This window comes from Mus pahari, chromosome 4, assembly GCF_900095145.1.
Source record: "Mus pahari chromosome 4, PAHARI_EIJ_v1.1, whole genome shotgun sequence".
Taxonomy (NCBI): Eukaryota; Metazoa; Chordata; class Mammalia; order Rodentia; family Muridae; genus Mus; species Mus pahari.
The window spans coordinates 22,194,527-22,215,901 of record NC_034593.1 but is presented as its reverse complement, the minus strand read 5'-3'; the positions used below and the strand labels follow the sequence as shown (position 1 = coordinate 22,215,901).

Below are 21,375 nucleotides of genomic sequence, written 5' to 3'. Positions count from 1 at the left end.
AGCCTCATGGGTAGCCTTCCCGCGACTGTGGGTACTAATGTCTTAATATCAAAAGGACAGACACATCCCGGAAGTGCTGGAATGTGTCGAGCCTGCTAATCTGCCTCTCTCACAATTCCGTGTTTAACAGATCTGATCCTCCCACCCTGGGCTTCCTGGCCCCAGCACCGATTCCATTTTGCCTATCAGAAGAGCCAGGGAAAATGGCCAGTTCCTTGGTGCCCTTACTTTCTCTCTCCTCCGATCAAGGCTTCATATCTGGAAGCTGTTTGGGACAGATACAAAGATAGAAAAAGAGAGGGGAGTCCACAGCCATACACCCTGAACATGCCCGACCTCATCTGATCTCAAAAGCTAAGCAGGGTTGGGCCTGGTTAGTACTTGAAAGGGAGAAAAAGATAGGGGAAGCAAGAAATGCTAACGGTCATCAAAGGACCCACTGAAATCACAGGGGACAGTTGGCACTTATCTGATATATGCAGCTTGCTCTTGGCTCCTGAGACTAAACGGAAATCTCTGTCTTGTGACAACCGTGTTAAGGAAAAAAATACTCCTGGGAGTCAGCCACTGCCAGCCCTGCCTCATGAATGCTTTCCCTAAAGAAGAGGCTAGACTTAGTAATTGTAGTAAGTAGTGGCTTTATTAAGAACTGCTAAGATTAGGAAATGCCCTAGACATTCCATCATTCAGAGATTGATGGTGGTGGTGTGGTGGTGGTAGTACTAATGATGGTTGATGGAGGTGACTGTGGAGATGGTGATGTGGTGGCCGTGACAGTGGTGGTGAAAATGGTGGTGGTACCATGGAGGAAAACCTATGTCGTGTAGCATTTTAAGGCTTATGATCTTCCTTGACCTGCTTGAACATCTGCTCTACCACTGCTGTACATTAGTATACGTGCCTGAGACTCCCCAAACATGCCACATGTGTTGCATCACGCCTCTCTCTTCTGCCTGCATCTCTGTAGTCATCAGAATGTAACCAGCTCAGTAAGCCTCACTTGTGAAGTGAGATGACTGCTTTTTATAAAGATGATCTCCTTTATCTAAAGACACGACTTTCGTCCTCTGTGGATGGCCTTTCTCAGCCTGGCAGCTCTCCTCCTTCATGCATTGTGTGCACTACTCTATTCCCGTGACACTCGACCTTCATCAATGACGTCAGAGCACACTGAAGCCCTTTGATAACAATCAGGCAGGACTGTCGCTGCGAAATCTTGTCACCTCCAGCTTGTCTCACATTTCACCTCCAAGTCTGTCAGGTGTCACTGGAGGATTTATCTCTGTGTTTTGCCAAGGAGAAATAATTAGCTCAGACGTGTGTTCACACTCTTACACACTCTGCCTTTTAAAAATTCTCTCAAGTGTGGTGGAGGGCAGCTGTGTCTTCTGATAGCTTGAGTTTGCAGGCTGGTGCCCAGTGACTCTTCTTTTGGTGTCTACCTTAAGCTGTCTTATCTGAAACAGTGAAATGGAATAATAAAAGCATTGAGAGCAGAGATCTAGTTAAATCTCTGCTGCACCACCCATCTCTAGCTCTTATAACCTTAAACAACCCCTACACTGTTCCCTCAAATTCATCTATAAAATGATCTAGTAACTCCACACTAAAGCTCTTGCAGCCCCTAACCTCAGTTAAGGAGCTAGGAAGATGTCTTCCACTCAGGTGAGGCATCAGGACATGCCAAGCGGTTTATGACTGTGTGAGTCCCGGGTCTGTATTTAACCTAGTGCTTCAGCCATTTGATTTATTCCGTTTTGCCCCATTTGAGTCCCCTCTCCCTGTTCTTTGTTGTTCGTTTTTGTCTCTACACAGTTATTGGTTTCGTGAAAGCAAAATCTTTGAAGTGGAAAGCCATTGCAGCTAGTATTGTCTAAATCGGGCTCTCCATAAATATTTGCTGACTTTTGTAGACTGTGAAAAGAAAAATAGAGTTTTGAAATAACAAATGCATAGATAAATTGACCTGTAAGAAATTATTTCCAATTCTGTATTTTAAAACACCACATTATAATAAAAACATAAGAAAATTCATGATGTGATTGCTATTTTGGGTTGTCAACTTGGCTATGTATGAAATTAACTAAAGCCAAGCAGCTGGGTGTATGTGTGAGGAATGTCTCTTGACAGAATATTTGACGTGAGAGGAACCACCCTAAATCCAGATCATTCTTTAAATTATCTTTTTTTAATTTTTATTTGTTCTTTCATATATTACATCCCAACCGCAGTGTCCTCTCCCTCCTGTCCTCCCAGCCCATGTCCAGTCCCCCATGTGCCACCCCCCCATTTCCCTTCAGAAAAGATATCAAGGCATATCAACCAAGCATGGCATGTCAAGTTGCCATAAGACTAGGCATCTCCCCTCATCATAAGACTGGATGATGTGACCCAGCAGGAGGAAAAGGTTCCCAAAGGCAGACAAAAGAGAAGCAGACAGCCCCAGCTCCCACTGTTAGGGAGTCCCAAAAGAAGACCAAGCTATACATCTGTAACATAAATGTGAGGCCCCACCCCTCACCAGCTCCAGCGCCTGATAGGGCTGGCCCTAACCTGGGCAGCACAGTAGAGCTAGCCCGGGTGAAATGGGTGTGGGAGAACTGACCATGCACCTAGCCTGGACAGCATGGTAGACCTAGCCTTGGTGATGTGTGTTCTAGAGAGCTAGCCCCAGGCTGTGAGTGTGGGAGAGCCAGTCACCCTCCCACCTGCTGCTGCAAGCAAGAGAGCTGGCCCTGGTAGTGTGGGCACAGGAGAGCTGGCAGGCAGAACAACGCGGTCTCAGCCTAGGACTTTGAGTTGGTCCACCTCAACGTCTACCCCATCTGTGAACTGCTGTAGCCTAGGAAGGGGCCAGTCCTACAGATCCAAAGCTACAGGATTTCCATAATTCAGGGCAACATCAGGATATCTGAGAGCGATCCCTATGAGGGTCCAAAACTGACAGTGTAGCAGAAGCCAGAGGACCTGAAGACCAATGACTCGTTGCCTTGAACATTTGCAAGTGAAGCTGTTTGGGTGACAGGGTGCACTGTGGGAAACACCTCAGCCTCCGCAGGAAGACAGGGGTTTTTTTTGTTTTGGGAGGGTATTGGTTTTTATTTTGTTGTTGTTGTTGTTGTTTTCTTTTAAAGAGGAGATTGCCAAGGACGTGGGTGGATATGGAGGGGTGGGGAGATGGGCGGGATTGGGGTACAGATTCCCAATATTAACTTCCAGGCTCTGCTGTCTATTGCATGGGATATAAAGTCCAGTGAGAGCATTGTTCTAAACCTTGCCAGTCTGTCCAACCAAAGGACGTTTGTACAATCGTGCTGGAATGAATACATTTAACTTTAATGGAGAACATTTCATTCAAAATTACTACATTCTCAGTCCTGTAGACTATTTCACTATAGCAGAACAATGTTACTACAATATAAGCTTCCCAAGTCTTTACTTCAGTTAGATGGGAAAACAGAGCAAACCAATACCCTCTCCCCCCCAATCCATCAGTGAGATTGGTTAATCAGTTACTTAAATGTGTCTGATGACAATCTTACAAAGTTGGTCCCAATCGACCGTGTGCCCAGGTACCAGGAGCCAAAGCAGTGGCAGCCTTTCTTGAACTCTTTGTGTAGGTGTGAACACCCAAAACAAGCAAACTTCACTTGAAGGAACAATTACTGTAGGTGAGAACAACACAAGGCACACCGGACTGAACTGATTCCATGTAGCCCGCCAACCCCATGTTAAAAAGCCACCTTCAAACAAAGCTTTCTTGAAAGGATTATTAAGATGGTTAGATTTGTTGAATCGAATTAATATTTTATTTTAATTACAGAATTCAAAGCCTGTTGCCATTGTAATGGATTTTCCTCCCTGGGGAAGGCTGACAAACTTCTACTTCTGTCATTACTCCATAGATACCCAAGCTATAATTTTTCTGTTTCCCATTGACCTTTATGTCAACAATCTTGGTGACAGTCTATCTTAATGGGAGCAGTGACAGCCATTACATAACCACAGAGGACAATGAGTATTCCCCCTACCTGTGATAAAGAAGTGCACATTGCCTGGTCCCCCGTGTCAGAGGTTCTTGTAAAACTTGATTTCCTAGAGACCCAGAGACGTGGGATTCAGCTGGTGGCTTTGCAGAGTTGAAGGGAGAACTCTGTTCCCTGAACATGATTGAATCTGTCATGTTGCTCAATGAACAGAAGCCGGAAACAACCCATTGAAGACAAAATGGCCTCGCCCCACCTTACTTCAGACTGATGGTGATCTTTGCTTGAAAATCGAGAGGCTCCAAGCCCAGTGCAAAGTACATAAGGTGTCTAGACATCTGGAGTACCTTCCCTCAGGTAATGTTTGGCTGCCCTACTGAGAACTGTCTCAGCTCAGCATGTCCGAGAGCCAGCTGGCCCACGCAGACCCACAGGGTGATGCTGCGGGGTGTCTGGTGGGTGATTCCAGGCTGTCTCTAATGTGTTGCCTCTTTTCTTTATTTTCTTTTGTTCATTACTGTCTTAGGGTTTTATGGCTGTGAATAGACACCATGACCAAGGCAAGTCTTATAAAGGACAACATTTAAATAGGGCTGCCTTACAGGTTCAGAGGTTCAGTTCATTATCACCAAGGCGGGAACATGGCAATATCCAGGCAGGCATGGTACAGGAGAGGCTGAGGGCTCTACATCTTCCTCTGAAGGCTGCTAGTGGAAGACTTGCTTCCAGGCAGCTAGGTTGAGGGTATTTAAGCCCATCCCCACAGTGACATAGCTATTCCAATAAGGCCACACCTCCAAATAGTGCCACTCCCTGGGCCAAGAACATTTAAACCATGACAATTACTTTCTTTCAAAACAAAAACAAACAAACAAACAAACAAACAAACATGTTCCCGTGTAATTAGAGCTGGCCTCAAAACCACTATGTAGTCAAAAGTGACCTTGTGCTTCTGGTCCTCTGCCCTCTAGCACCCCTGGTGCTCGGATGGCAGCGGAGACCAGATCCAGAGCGTTTGCCTGCCAGGCAAACACTGTACCAACTGAGCCGCTATCCCAGCCAGGTTTATTCTTTTAAACAATTTACTCAGTGCTTTCTAAAAGTAGATGTACAAGACCTGTACGTGTTAATGGGGTAGGGTAATGTGAGGCATGTATGTAGCATGTAATAATCAAGTCAGACTAAGTAGCGTTTCCGATTCCTTAGGCACACTTCTCATTTCTTTGTGTTGGGAAGCTTGAAGTGCGTCTCCTTCAGCATTTATGGAGTATATAATAACTTGCTATGACTTGGATTTGTTTCCTTCTGAGAGGCCCACAGTTCTCTCTTCTAGGTTCTTCTAGGTTCTAGAGGCAGCACACTTGTGTTCAACACTTTCTGTCAGCATCTCAGGGTCCCTTGCAGATGTTCAGGCCATACTATGCCATGTGTGACAAATCCACACTGTAACACAGCCCAACACCTCTGTCCAACAATCTGTGTGAGCCAAACTATATGCAATTATGATTATGCACCCAAGTGTGCCCCTCAGTAATGTAACTACTTACTTAAACTGATAAATGTACCTAAATCGATCAATGTAGCTGCAGTGCAAAATTCAGTTTCTCTCAAAACGATGCTGAATTCTTTGGAAGGAGTCTACAAAAGACCAGCCACTGAATAGTGTCCTGACAGGTAGAGATCAACTTCCTGTCAACACTGGGACGAGGAAAGAGAACCAAATGAGGATTCAGCATCCATGCTTCTTCACGTATGTTGAAGAGGTTTAATCTTCTATAAAGAATCCCAAACTGGCTCAGGATGGTGGTACTCCTGTAGTGCCAGCACTTCTGAGGCTGAGTTTGAGCCCAATATGGGCGACACAGTAAGACAGTCTCAAAACAAAACAAAATACCAAATTGGAAATACTGTATTGTAGACCTATCAAATTGTAGTTAGAGAGCGTGGACAGTCGCTAGATTTCTATAGTATGGTATTCAACCCCATTAACAATGACAAAAAGAAGGCATTTTTGGGTTTCTCACTGTGCTTAAGTTGTCTGGGGCCCAGAGATCCCGATGTCAGTGATTGTCTAGTGTCACATGGCTAGTTGATCAGTAATGAAGCCACACATAAAATCAAAGTCAGTGCATACTTCTTTCTGGAAATTAGACTCCAAATGGAAGGAACTGTTCGACCCAGGTTCTGAGCCATTACTCAGATCTAGGTCATGAGCCGAGGTTGTGCATAGAGATATCCTGCTGGGGACACAGGACACCCACTAGCTCCCGTCTTCTCCACATCCTCCTGAGCCCACAATTACACTTTCATCCAGAAGTAAAGGTAACTGCATCTACTGGGAGTGGAAGCAACAGACTTCTGCAATTACATCTGTGTGCAAGTGCATGTATATTTCTGTGCCATTCTGTCTGTCTGTCTCCTCCTGTCTGTCTCCCCCTGTCTGTCTGTCTGTCTCTGTCTCTGTCTCTCTCTGTCTCTGTCTCTCTCTCTGTCTCTCTGTCTCTCTGTCTCTCTGTCTCTCTGTCTCTCTCTCTCTCTCTCTCTCTCTCTCTCTCTGTGTGTGTGTGTGTGTGTGTGTGTGTATGGGTGTGTGTAGGACAGGTGCCATGCACCTTGTTTTTTGAGACAAGGTCACTCATTGGGCTTAAGCTTGTGAGTTATGCTAGGCTGGCCAGTCGGGGAGCCCAGTAAGCCCTCCGTCTCCACCTCCCCTATCTGCTGCATTTTGGCAAGCTTGCTGTACATGGTGAACATCTCAGCCAGAGGAGTTGCCAAGCAGCTCCTCTTAGGATCCTCTCTCCTCAATCAAGTTGCTGGGAAGCTTGTGCAGGTAACAGAGCACGGCCAGAGATGGAGCTCAAACGGGGCCCCTTTGTTTTTGCTAAGTGATAAAATACTAACTGTGACCACGCAATGGGCACCTGATTGGTTACTACTGCTTCCAGTGTGGAGCGCAAGGTTAAGGAGCTTGCTGGACAGTTACATCGGCTGGAACTGGAATGCAAACAGGCTGGCTGTCTTCCATCTAGGGAACAGCAGGTATTCTACTGAGAGACGCCAGCAGCAGAGGCTCTGAGTTCCAGTCGGGACGACACTTTCCTAGGTCTGTGCTCCTCCCTGGATCCAAGCACCTCAGAGTCGCAGAAGACGGCAGAGGCTGAGATAAAGGAGCAGGGGCTGGCGCAGGACTTGGGGGAAGCCATCTCTACACCGGGGTGACTCAGTTTACCAATTGTCAGAGCTCCTTTGCAGAAATGTTGGGAACCAGTAAAGCGGGATGACAACTCTATAAAAACGTCACGGCCACGCCTATTATTTTGTATGCTAACTAAAACGAGCACTAGTAGTGTGTGTGTGTGTGTGTGTGTGTGTGTGTGTGTGTGTGTGTGTAGGAGGCTAAGTAGGGTCACTGGTCTCACTGCCTGTGGAGGTTGCAGCTTGAGGCGAGGCTGGCTGACCAGCAAGCTCTTGGGATTGGCTTGTCTTTGCCCCCAACGTTGGGGTTACACAGACGTGGGGCCACGGCTGGGATCACGCAGACGTGGGGTCACGCAGACGTGGGGTCATGCAGACGTGTGGCCGTAGCTGGCTTTTGCATGGATGCTGATGATTTTTCTCCTTACCTTCGCAGAAAGGATCCCAGCCTCTGAGTCGTCCCTCTGCGTCTTAGTTAGGGTTTCTATTGCTGCAATGAAACACCATGAGCAAAGAATCTTGGAGAGGAGAGGGTTAATTTGGCTCATGCTTCCACATCACTGTTCATCACTGGTGGAAGTTGGGGCAGGAACTCAAGGTAAGAACCTGAAAGCAGGAACTGATGCAGAGACCCGAAGCGTGCTGCTTGCTGGCATGCCCAGCCTGATTTCTTATATACCCAGCTCAGAGGTGGCACCACCCACATCAATTATCAACCAAGAAAATACCCTAAAAACTTGCCTCCAAGCCAGCTATCTGGAGACATGATCCTCAATCAAAATGCCTCTTTTCCAGATGCCCACGGCTTATGTCAAGTTGATATAAACTAGCCAGTACACCCAGCCTTCCAAATTTAATTTTAAAAACCCTGAATTCACGAGGAGAGAAAAAGGAAAAGAAATACTGGGAGCCATGGGAAAACATTTTAGTATATATTTTTTCAGTCCTTCTGCTCTTCAAACATATCTTTCTTTAAGATAAGACAGTATGCTGACTCGTGTTGTGAAAATTATCCTATCATATCTTTTTTTCATGTCTATGAGATACTCTAAACTGGGGGAAATGATGGGACGGAGAGGTGGTGTCACAGCAGTTAAGAGTGCTCATTGACGTTTCAGAGGACAAGCACCCGGGGGTGGGACACAACCTTCTGTAACTCCAGTTCCAGGAGATCCAGTACCATATTCTAGCTCCATGGCACCTGCACTCGAGAGCACATATCCTGTCTCACACACACATACGCATAAATAAAAATAAATTTCAGTAAAATGATAAGGGGGGGGGGATGAGGAGACTTGTGTCAAATCAACCTGGGACCACATTATAGTCCTGCTACTCCTGACTGTGTCAAAACTTCTCTTGTCTCAGCGGCCCCAGTCACAACTCCTCCAATCTTAATCATAGCCTTCCTTTCCCATCCCCCCTTTGTTCCCCTTTCCCTCACCTCACCTTCTCTTTCCAGTGGGGATAAGAGAAGTTTGTATTTCATGTATATGTTGGGGAAATTATAAGAAAGTTAGTTACAGACCTTTAGCATGGTGTCTTATAAATAATGACATTCATCATTGCTCTAAGCTGTTAATTCCCATCCACAGACAGGTGGGCTTCCCAGGTACTCAGATCCATTCAGCTCTATTGCTTCCTCTGTAGGTTAATCTTCATGCTTCTCCACCATCCTGTGTTGATGAGCAATGACCATCAGAGAGTAGACGCAGTTTGGAAGCTTGTCATACTTATATGTGATGCATCTTATGGTGTCATTCAGGAAACTAGTTCTTATGGGTTGCTGTCTATAGGCAGGTCAGGGCAGGCACAAGATAAGGTGAGAGCCTGTGATTGGGCAGTGGAAAAGGAAGGTTGACTGAGAATTTTAGAGACAAGTACAGAGTCCAGAGAGACAGGAGAAGGGAAGGAGAGGAGGAGATAAGATGGAGCCTATAGGAGAGGAAGGGGAGCCAGACCCACACAGTCCTGGGGGCCGTAAGTATTGGGGACTTCTTAGAACCATGATTAAATAATAAATAGGGTGCTTTTGCCCCATCTAGGTGTGTAGTTTGAATCTTAAGTTCATTACGTGGGCATTTTGTGGGATGAGAATTTACTAACATAAATCTGACTAATAAATTACAAGCCTCTAGAGTTTTGATTTTACTTGGTTAGTGGGATCTGTGACCGCTAACCACAGGGGATGGATGGCTGGGAATGTGAGCAGAATCTGCACCAAGTGAACGGAGAGATGGGCAGTTGTTACGTGGGACTAGCCATGGGGGTGGCAAGATCGCCAGGGCCAGAGAGTGGCCAGTGATAGTGTGGGATAGTGCTCTTTCCTTGTTTCTCGCAACAAGTTCTGAAGTCAGGAGCTATGATCCAGGAATCAAGAAACACACAGCCCTCGAGACTCTGGAGAGAGAGAGACAGAGACAGAGAGAGGGGGAGGGAGGGGGAGGGGAGGAGGAGGGATCCAAACTAAGGATGGTCCCTATCTGGGTGATGATTACTCAAACACCTTTTAATTAGCAAGTGTAAATTGATGGTAATATTGAGTTCTGTAATCGGACCTCTCAGTTTCCTGGCCCCTGCCATCCATATGTCTGGAATCCAGTACCTGGCTGGCGCACACACTCAGCCTTTAAATTTCTTCCTTGAGGTCATTGGGTCACAGGTCAATAGCACACTGGCACATGCATGGCTTTAGGGGACAGGCTGCAAAAGTCTGAAAAGTGTTGAGTGTGGAATCCTAGCCCGTCACAAGTGCCACTGCTCTGACACGAACTGGGCTCAAGGCTTCCCATGGAACATTGAATCCCTGGGGAAAACACAGCCCATTGCAACAGACACCTCCCTAAAGCCACCAATCTCAGACATGCAAAGGACAAAACAGAGCTAAAATGAGGACAATAAACATACCCACATGCTTTCAAAAGATATTTATTAAGCAATCGTTTGGTTATTATATCCAAGGAAAGGGAATGTAAATTCTGTGAGACAGGTACATGAGAGCTACAGTGACGTCTTAGTTAACATGTACAAACACCTTCAAAATACCCCCAGTGACATTTCTGACACACTATGGTGACATAAATGGACCAGTCAGTGGTGCCAAGCTACACCATATACCTGTGATGCTACTATGGTGTTCAGAAATAGTCACTTGAACAAATGTTTTCTGATACATTAAATCCACAAGGCTAAATTTGAGGAATATATGCATTTTTATGGTTTAAGCTATATATGTAATTTGGGGTTTGGATTATTAAGACTATGGAAATCTATCAAGCTGTTTTCCCCAGTGCTCTTTCTCACTGTGTTTGAGGGAGAAGGGGAGCCGACAGAGGGCATTTGTGACAATTTTGACTGAACTTTCAGGCCATCTTCATGAGACATGTTTTCTGAAAGTAGGGTTTCTCTTCCACCGTTTTTTTATTCCAGTTTTGAAAGTAGCTGACGGTCTTTTGGGCAAAGGTACATACAATAAAGGCATAGCGTATTAGTGGAGATTCCAGTAGTGGGTCAACCAGTAGCCGGGGCATAAACACACAACACTGAAGAAAGACGGTGGCAAAGCTGCTAGCCGAAATCGCTACTTTCAATGCCCTGAAAGCGTTAGTGTTCAGAAGGAAAACCACAAAAATAAACCCCATCAGAATCTTCCTCCTCAATTGCTTCACATTTATATTATCACAATTACACGACTTGGACAGCTGTATCTGAAAACTATGAATTCAGAAGTGGCATGAGCTTAATATTGGGGGTCTGTGTCGCTACTGTGTAACTTCCTGTTGATCTCGAATAGCAGATAAACAGATTGTGCTCCCGAGTCACTGATCGCTGATCATCTGGGCAACTTACTCCTGTTCAGGCCAGCTACTGTCACAGTTTAAACTGCAAAGAAGTCACAGGTGACTCATTAGCTGACAAACCAAGTTAGACATGGTGTGTCTTCAAGGACGTCATCTCATTCTTGTAATGCTGTTATTTACACTAGATACAGTGTTTCTGAAAATACAAGGACTCCATTAGCTTACAATGTTGTGACAAGAACGCTCTGTATATGTAAATATTATGCAATGTTTCAAAGAGGTACAGACTGCTCTTTAAGAGACAAAAGTGTAGGCACCAATCTTGCACAAAATCTCACAGTTTTTCTTTTTTTTATATATTAAATTCAAGTATATGGATAAATTTAAAAAAAAAAAAAACAAAGTGAGTTTTTTAAAAAGCGTTTGCATGGAAAAAAGAACTAGACTGTTAAGTCTGCCCTGTCCATCATAGCCTCTCCCCACAACAGCCCACACTGCAGCTAAAAGTTCACTAGGAAGTGATTTTTCCAGGCATAAGCAGTACTAGAAGTATTTCTAAATTTCCTTTCTACAAATGTTAACATTATTGTTTGTTTGCTTGCGTGCTTATTGAAATAGGATTGAACTCTGCATCCCAGGCTGTGGCAGAACTCACTAAACAACTCAGGCAGTCCTTCAACTCCTGGTAATCCCCCTGCCTCAGCTTCCCAAGTGCTGGGGTCACAAGTATGTACCACCACACCCAGCTAGACTTTCCAGTTTTAAAATAATCAGCAGGCATGCATGTTTAAAGTGATCATTCAAAACGCTCCCGTACATGTAACAGTTACTGTCTATGTTGAGGACCACAGCCTTCACTTTGAGACTGCCTAAACTGTGACAGAAACCTGACTTCTGGGTGACCAGGGCAATGGAAATAAGGATAAAAAGAGAAGCTGGCTTCTTTCCTTTCTGAGTGCCTTCAGTGTGATTCTCACTAGCAGGCATATTAGCTCTGTCTGCAAAGATTTTAGTGACAGCCCATTCAAATATATTTGCAGCCAAGAATACAACACACCAGTGGGCTGAATGGCTCATTGTCGTCCTGTGGTGGGGAAATCTGATAGAGTGCCCACTAGAGATGTCTACTCCATAACTCAAACATCTTTATCCGTTATCCACAGCAACAAAACACAGAGATGATGGTGAGATCACTAAGAATAAATAAAATCTTTGGCTTGTTAATTTCTTGTAGCTCAGAACATAGCAGGCACATCCAAAATGTTGACCAAAAGTGAGCTTTTTCCCAAACAATTGGCTTTAGTGTAATTTTCTTTTGCCCGGAATCTTAAACAAAACAAGAAATGTAATAACATAAAGAACTTGCAAGCAATTTTTTAAAACGTAATAGGTAAAGAGGACAAATTAGATTCCTTTCTGTAAATGCATTCTTTCACTTTTCAGGTTAACCAGTGGGAAACAGGGTGGCCCTTTCTCTGTAATTCATTCTCAGGGTGTGAGCTCAGGACTTCTGGTGTGGACCCCAAGAGATGGGGCTAGTGAAGAGATTAAGAAGCTAATTAGAAGTTGGGCTTGTTTCTCTCCAAAACAGTGATTAAATATTATATTTTAAAAACGTGTTTCTATTCAAGTGTAAAGTATTTATAGATACAAGTCTGAAGCCCCAGGAAACCAAAATGCCTCCTTTTAATTTACTGAGCACGACTGAGGAGCTAGGCTCTGGATGCCTAGCACGTATCTCACAGAACTGAGTGCATCCGTGTGCCTGCTGATGTGCTCCCAAGGATTAACCGGAGAGTCAAGTGGTTAATGTTGGGTGTTTAGAGCGACTTTTGTGTTCAAATGGATTTGAAACATATTTCTTTAAAAGTACTTCTAGTTGTGGTTGGCTTTTGATGTTTCCAACGTTAATAGGCAATCTATCGCTTCAACATAAAAATCTTTCCTTTTAAGCAGGTGCAAAACAATCATGACATGAACTTCCGTAAATGGCCTAAACAGTCCTTTCAGTAGGAGCTGCTCATGGGATGGAAGCAATCATTTTGGAATGATAGATTTAGGTCATCCTGTTGAATATAGAGAAGGGAGTGTCTTTATAAATGAAAATTTAATTTTTAGAACCCAAATGCACAATATTTATTAAAAGGTGTACACATCCATAATTATGATGATCAAGGAGACTAGAACTCCATTGATCGTGTCTATCAGCTAGAGTGGCAGGTGGGTAGCAACACTGCCTTGGAGATTAGACAAGGCAGAGATGAGTTGAAATAAATGATTACACTTTTTTAAAGTTTTGGATAGAAATAGGCAGAAATGTTGTGGAAATTCTCAGCCTGCCTTACCATTTGAAACTTTCTGATATTCTTTAGGTTATATAAACTGGCCAGAATAAATAATAATTACCTTATTCACAAATTAAAAGCTTGCAATTAGTTCACATATTAAGTCAAAAAGGTAGTCTGTGATTAGCTATGTTTTTTAAAACATTTCAGGAATATTATAAGATATTCCTGAATCAGTGCATGCAATTAAACATATTTTTGAAATGTATAACTTAATTTTAAGATGTTCTCCACTCCCTTCCTATCATGAAGGTAGAGCATTTAGGTGTGACCTTAGGATTTATTACTCTAAAATGCTGGTATACTAATATACTATTTAAAAAAAACAGTTTAAAGGAACAGGTACATATTTAAAATCTTTATATGAGATTAATAATTCTCTTGCATGTACTCTGGAGTATCTGCTTGGTATGAGATCCATGAGCCACATTTGTCTGTTGAATACCTGAAATATACCTAGTACAACCAAAGGACTGAATTGATTATTTTAATTAATTCTCAATTAAAACAAAAACTTTGTAAAGAATGTTACTTAAAAGTTTTAAGCGTGCTCATGAAATTTAAGCCATTGGATCTGCTTTTCCATGCTCAAAATTAATGCATCAGATAGTACTAATGAAATTAACCTCCCAACTGCAAGTGGCCTCATGTATAGGGAACATACTAGCCTTCAGGTTTACTACACTGAGGAAGGGATGGAGATTTCTCATCAATCATTGCCTATTGATTATATATATGCCTTACGATATGGTGCTTTGGGGTGCGTGTGATGGAGCTTTGTGGAGACTGCTAGCTTTTGGAATGTCATGTCTTAATTTGTTGTTTGGAATCTCATTTCACTTCTATCATGATGAGAAAAGCAAATGGGGTTAGTGTTACACACCAAGAAGGACAGTCGTTGCCCGCTCTGTGCCCCCTCCTTCCTACACTGCAAAGCTCCCAGTAGCTCCAAATGCAAAATCGCAAAATCACAGACACAGGTGTGCAGGGGCTGCACATGAGCGCTCCAGTGGGCGCACAAGCAGATCAATGTGCACGAACCCTGCCCATCTGGCTCTACTCCCCACCCCCCAATTCTTTCCAGACCCATTTGTCTCTAATCTCCAAACTGACGTTCTGCCTCCTCCCAAATCCCGCTTGGCTATGGCTTCTGGTGTGGAGCAATGAGCGATGACGGAGAGATGCGATGTGCTGTCATGTGTTGATGCTCGACTTTGTCCAGGCCCGGGAACTCTCATCCTTCAGAGTGGAAAGCTTTCTCTGGGAGAAGGATTCAAATCCTAGAAGTTTGAACACCGCCACCCGGTACTTCTTGGACATGATGTTGTAGAGAATGGGGTTGATGGCAGCGCTGAGGTAGAAGAGGACAAAGGACACCAGGTTGCAGTACTGGCTGATCTGCGCGATCTCCAGAGAGCCGGGCTCAAAGGACTTGGAAAACAGGTATCTTCCCACGTGGAAGGGCAGCCAGCAGAGGATGAAAGCAAACACCACCACAGCTGAAGGCACAGAGAGAGAGACCATCAGGGTGGGGCATGACATAAATCACTTCACATGTTTAAGTCCCGGATCTCTTTTCTCCATGAGTGGCATGCCCACTGACAAACACGTCACGTCTTGCTCTTTGACGCGGGAAACATGATACCCTACTCTTCACATAAATACTTCATCCATTCTAACACTATAGATAGCACACAGTGAGACTGTCAGACCAAAAACTAACAGTCTCCACTGAGCTTCCCAGTCTTTCTATGTGATAACGACTTGGCTTTGTGACTGACTTGACATGATGACCCAACTAAACAGTTTATTAATGGTTATCCTCCATTTATATGCATTACACAGAACTCAAATATAAATGAAGCAAGGTGTTTGCTCTCCACCACAGCAGTGGATCAGAGTTCTCAGGAGCACTTCACCCCCTCCATGCCCAATAATTACACTAACACTGAGCAATAGCCCCAGAATCCTTGTGGGCCTGCTTAAGAAATGCAGATTCACTGGCTATAGTATAGACTCAATAAATTCAATTCTGTAGGAAAGGGAATTGAGAAAGGACCTGCTTTTTCTTTGCCTGTTTTCTGTTTTCTTTCTTTCTGTTTTAGGACAGGACTTTGTTGGGTTTTGCAGACCACTGAACCCAGATTTTTAAAGTAAGTTTTACAAGGGACTAAATATGCAATTGGAATTAGTAGCCACCGGGAAACAAGTCTATGTCACATCTAAAGATGTAAAGTGTTGGGGGGGGCGTTAAGCCAGCCAACATTAATTACCACCCACCCAAGGCTTCTTTTTACTCGTGTAAGATACTGTCTTCGATAATTCCAAATTTTTAGATTGTTTTTACAATTCAGAAATGAGAGAAAAATATTGTTCTGGTCCTTGTGCCACTTTAATGGTCCCCTTTAAATTTTCGTGGAAGGCGACAATGGAAATGGCATTGAGATGCCAGTGGGGACATTAGTAACTTACACAACTGGAGGTCATTAGTGACTTCTCTTTGGAACTAGGTTACATAGGAAAAGCTGACACACCATGGCAGCAAAGGTAGCCCTCTGTCTGGTGCATGTGGGTTGACAGTCCCGTGGGGGACACAGGGCAGTCACTGGTCTGGAAACAAGATTTGACATCCCTGGAGGACTCTCTGTCGTTTTGATAGGCAGAATTTGAGCATAATAAAATGGCAAATGAAACTTATATGACCCAGCACAGAGGAAGGCCAGGGCCAAGTAGTGGGAGTGGGTGGGTAGGGGAGCAGGGGCGGGAGGTATAGGGAACTTTCGGGATAGCATTTGAAATGTAAATAAAGAAAATAATAATAATAATTAAAAAAGAAAAAAATTGCAAATGAGAAATCATCCTGCAAAAACTAACAAGCATTAAATGTCAGCATGAAATGCCTTGCAAAGTGAGATCAGAGGTTCCTCTCGGCTATGAGCACCGTCTTCGTGACTTTTCTACACCAAGCACATGTCTTTAGGGACGCAGCATGTATGCAGTAGCCGTTCAGTACACCCAGCTGTGACCCTGTACCAAGAGATTCCTGAAGGACAACTTGAGGAAAGAATGGCTTCTCCACCCTATGCTACTGGGGAGACAAATACAAAAGGAGACCCCAGCATTGGCTCTTCCCCCTTACAAAACCGCAGAATAAACAGAGTGGATGTAATTATCTGGCAGGGGCAGAAAACAAATCCCAATATTGAAAACAAACAAAACACATCTATAAATCATCTTTAACAGAGTGACCCAATTTTTGGGGTTAGATTTACCATGAAGCAATTTCTAAACCCAATGCCTGCCTGCTTACCTTAATATGACTTGGATAACCACAAATTCTGTGTGAGGCAGGAAGCTGGACCTCACCGTTAACAATTAGGGACCTCAATAGACCGTGATGAGATAGTTCCATCTTGGACCAAGTTTCCCAGGGCAGTACTCATTTTAAGAAATTGCCAATATGAGGGGCTTTTTCGTGGAGAAGATACAGGAAAAGCAGAGGGAAAAACCGAAAGCAGTGAGACCAAGGACCAAGGGCAGAGACAGACAGAGACTTGGGAGACTTAGGGAGAGATGGAGACGACCAGAAACAGAAATAGAGGACCCTGGCAAAGAGCAAGCAGTGGGGGAAGAAAAGCCACCAGGGTGTCAGAACTCACCAAGCATCTTCACTGTCTGCTTGTGGTTCTGGTCCCTGAGCGAGGAGCCCACCGCCGCATCGCCGCGCCTCCGCCACAGCTTCCTCCCGATGAGACTGTAGAGCACAGTGAGGCAGAAGACCGGTAGGAAGAAGAAGACGCTGGACACCCATACCATCACGGTGAGCAGCCCAGAGCGCACAGCGAACTCGGTGGCGCGGCACTCGTTGGTGTCCCGGGGATCTGTGCCGTTCTCGTGCTCCACGCCCACCAGCACGAAGATGGGCCCGGCGCTGCAGAAGGCCACGGCCCAGATGACAAGGATGACCAGCTTCACACGGCCCTTGGTGACCACCACCTTAGCCCGCAGCGGGAAGCAGATGGCGAAGTAGCGCTCGACGCTCAGCGCGGTGATGGTGAGGACCGTGGCGTAGGTGCAGCTCTCGCTGACAAACTGGAAGAGTTTGCAGAGCAGGTCTCCAAAGTTCCAGGGCCGGTACTGCCAGAGGCGGACGAGGTCCAGCGGCATGCACAGGAAGATGAGCAGATCCGAGAAGGCCATGCTGGACAGGTAGAGGTTGGTGGTGGTGCGCAGCTCGCGGAAGCGGGACACCACCAGCATGGTGAGCAGGTTGCCCGAGATGCCCACCACGAAGAGCGCCACGCAGGTGGCAGTGACGCCCGCCAGCAGCGGCGCGGGGAACAGCGGCAGCAGTTCATCAGACAGTGAGTCGTTGCCGGGAGAAGCGTCCCAGTCCAGGTCCAGCGTGACGTTAGGCTCCGGCTCCTCGCTGGGCGTCGCGTTCCACATGTTGCCAGGCTTGGGGTCGCAGCCGCGCGGAAATCTGGTCCCCCGAGGAGGTCCTCCTAGGTGTGGAGGAGTGGGAGCGGGGGGGGGCGGAGGGAGGAATGGGCGCAAGCGGCAGGAAGGATGCTTGGAGAAGAGAGAAGTGAGAAGAAGCCTAGGGAGAAGGTGGAATGGGGGTGCGAACATTAGCGATGAAAGGAAGAGAGTGACCCAGTGCGCGTCTCTCCCTATTTCCTTCCGTTCCTCCTCTCCCCTCCCTTCCTCATGTCTCTTTTCTTCCCTCTTCCCGCTATCTCCACCCCGGCCCCAGTCCCGGTCTCCCAGTACAGCCTCGACTGTACACGCACTCACTTACCTGTCACTCTATCGGCGGCGCCACCAGCACTGCCTGGCACTAGAGATCTCGTCCCAGCAGCCTGTCGTGCTCCCCACAGCGTCCGAGTGCGTGGGCTCTGCGGAAGGCAGGCGCTGCAAAGCGAGTGTGCGAGGGCTCCTCTCTCCACTCTTGGGCGCTAGGGTGGCCGGGAAGGATAGGTCATTTGGGTAAAGTAATGAAGGGTGGAGACCGAAGTGAAAGATGCCTTCAGCAGCATCAAAGCTCTTCCTTCACAGAGGGTCGAATTGGTTGGGAGAAAAAGCGAGTGTTCCCCCTTGGTGGAGAAAGAAAGGCAGAGGGAAAAAACGGAAGCTTCTATTTGTATTCAAATCAGAGGAGAGAGTGAGTACCTGGGAAGAGCTTCTGGCAATCTTAGAATGCACCCAAGCGGGTGTTCGCCCGGATTTTTAAACCCAGAAGCTGCTCTGAGATCACAGATCAAAACCAGAGCTGGTTCATTCTCCAAATGTGCGAAAGCCCTGTTCTAAATCCCAGCCCTAGGACTTGGTGTGGTTAAGGGGTATGTTGGAGCATGAAAGCCACTGTTATCTGAAGTAAACTAGGGGAGGGACAGGAACGCTGCAGAGCCCCACACAGAGGGAAATGTGTGGCAAGTGCAGGAGCAAAAGCAACCTGTGCTGCCAGGCTGGCGCACGTCGAGGGTGAGCAGTAAACTTGTGCTTCTTAAAAGCTTGGTTTGGAGAGATCAGCTACTTAGAAGCTGCGATTTTTTTTTTCCCGGGCAAGAGCTCCAACCTTCAGAGGTTTAGTTTGCTCTTGTTTCTTTGTAAGATGCTGGACAGCGTGAGGATCATTGGGGATGGAAGCCAAACATCTGAGATGCATGAGCCATTTGACCAATTAATAAGGGTTAGCGTTGCTTCCTGGTTGCTAGTGCGATAGGGGATTTTCATCCGATGGGAATGAATTTCAGTGCATCTCAGTACTAACAAGGGTCTTCCGAGAACGACCTGCGCATCTGCTGTTCAGATCTGGGAATCCACACCTGAAAAATTGAGAAGACCCTTTGAGAACTCAGAAGTCCCTTTGAAGGGTTCCTGCTCTTACAACAGGAACTGTTCAGCACCTCGGCCAGCGCCCGAGTCCTTCAAGTGTGCAGCTAAAAGTTCTGATCTGCCTGAAGCTTTGCCCAACAGTTCCTTCAGTCTTGTGCCTCAGTGAAGACAGAGGGAGACCACCCACCAAAATGCAGATCAAACATTGACAGTTTTTTGCATACCGGAGTGCAATACCACATGCCTTTGCTAGATGGCTTATTGACTTTTCTATCACCTCAATTGTTAGCTCACAAGTCAGACAGGAAACTCGGTGTATGCACATGTACATGAGACTCACAATGAAAAAAAAAAAAAAACGCTGCGTGAAAGAAGTTTGACTCACAGTTTGCCTGTGACTTCACCACACCATGGCTTGGTTGCACTGATGCATTACAGAGTTTGTTCCAAGTTGACTTTGAATTTATCTAAAATATCGTCAAACCCAGAGCCATCAAGATAGCTCAGCAAGTAAAAGAGCTAACACCTCCAAACCCGATGACCAGAGAGAGCTCCAACCTCAGAGCCCACATGTGCACACGAGTGACCTCCAATGGCACATGATAGATAGATAGATAGATAGATAGATAGATAGATAGATAGATGTAAAATAGGTAAAATATAAATAAATCGGTATTGTGTTATCAAGAAGCAGTAGAGAGTTTTATAGAAATTGATCCCATTCTTCATGATGTATAAGCTACATAAAACTGTCTCTAAATACACATCAAACACTACTAGCAACAAAAGAGATTCACCCCAGACAGCTTTTGCCCGCATAAGCCTCTAATCTAGAAATGAAGGCACAGTTAGGTAAGCCATCCTAGCATAGCTCTGGCAGGTACATTTAAGAGGCATTTACAAGAAGCCTATAATAAGGAGAAATGGGTTACACCATACTTGAGAAAAGATTTCTCAGAGGATGAGGCATCTGAACTGGGTCTGGAAAAGGCTGAGTTTTTCCAGAAAAGCAAAGCTTGTTCAGCTGTTCAGAAAAAGGGCACAAAGCACATTGGACATAAAGTGGAGGGAATCTTTTTGGGCAAAAGGAATCATTTCTATTGTCCCTGGGGTTTTATAGACTACCACTTTCTGCTGAGATAAATACGTGTAAATACGTGTGTACCTATGCGTGCATTTCATATTCTAGTCAGGAATGCACAATTCTAAATGTAATCACAAGGAATCAAACTCCAAATAAATAATTGATTTAACGATTCCTTAAATCCTGAGACACAGGACAAAGGAAAGTTAGAGCTCAGCATTTCCTATCAAGCATGAATGGAGGTGGGTACCCTTGGTGTACATCAGAAAATGCTCAGGGTCCGAAGAGCCTAGACGACCGGACGCTGCTCCTTGTCTGCCACAGAGTCAAAGCTGTCACAATTGACACACTGAGGTAGGAGTAGCAGGACGAATAGAATTATTAGATTGACATCAAGTTAGTGCTAATGAAGCTGGGGTTGGAGAAATGGCAGGGGGAATAAGAGCGATTGCTCAGAATTTATGCAGACTTGAGTTTAAACCCATCAAAGTAAGAACCTAGGCACCACCACACATGTCTGTAGCTGACTCCAGAATTATTATCATTATTATTATTATTATTATTATTATTATTATTATTATTATTATTTTGGTGGTAGTGGTGGTTGAGGAACAGGCATATCTCAAGAGCTCACTGACAAGCATAAAAGACAAACTTGCAGTTCAGTAAGAGGCCTTGTCTCAAGGCAATAGGCAGACATCCTGCTATGGCCTGCACATTCTTTCGCACATAGGGACAGGCATACCAATTTGCACATTCATGTGTACATACCACACATACATACTATACACACACACACACACACACACACTCACACGAGAGAAACACAGAGAGAGAGAGAGAGAGACTGAGAGAGACAGACAGACAGACAGACAGAGACAGAGACACAGAGAGAGGTTAATCTGGAAAAGTATACAATTAATTTTACTTGTATTTTCTTACAGTTTTTCTGAAAGTTTGAATCATATTCAAGTAAGAGGTTTGGAAGCCATGTTCGTGTAGATACTTCCAACAAAAAATTGCAATTACAATTGTGATTAAAAACTGCATGGTACTGGTACAGCGATAGACATGTAGATCAATGGAATAGAATTGAAGATCCAGAAATGAATCCACACACCTATGGT

General features: G+C 45.1%; 1 protein-coding gene across 1 annotated transcript; it reads right to left on the bottom strand.

Annotated features, from left to right (window-relative positions):
- Positions 1 to 14,480: 14,480 nt before the first annotated feature.
- Positions 14,481 to 17,822, bottom strand: Ghsr (growth hormone secretagogue receptor). Its single transcript, XM_021196776.1, has 2 exons — positions 16,986 to 17,822; positions 14,481 to 14,825 (listed from the first exon to the last, which is right to left on the bottom strand). The coding sequence occupies exons 1-2, from the start codon at positions 17,773 to 17,775 to the stop codon at positions 14,521 to 14,523; spliced, it is 1,095 nt and encodes a 364-aa protein (XP_021052435.1). The 5' UTR covers positions 17,776 to 17,822; the 3' UTR covers positions 14,481 to 14,520.
- Between the last annotated feature and the right edge of the window lie 3,553 nt (positions 17,823 to 21,375).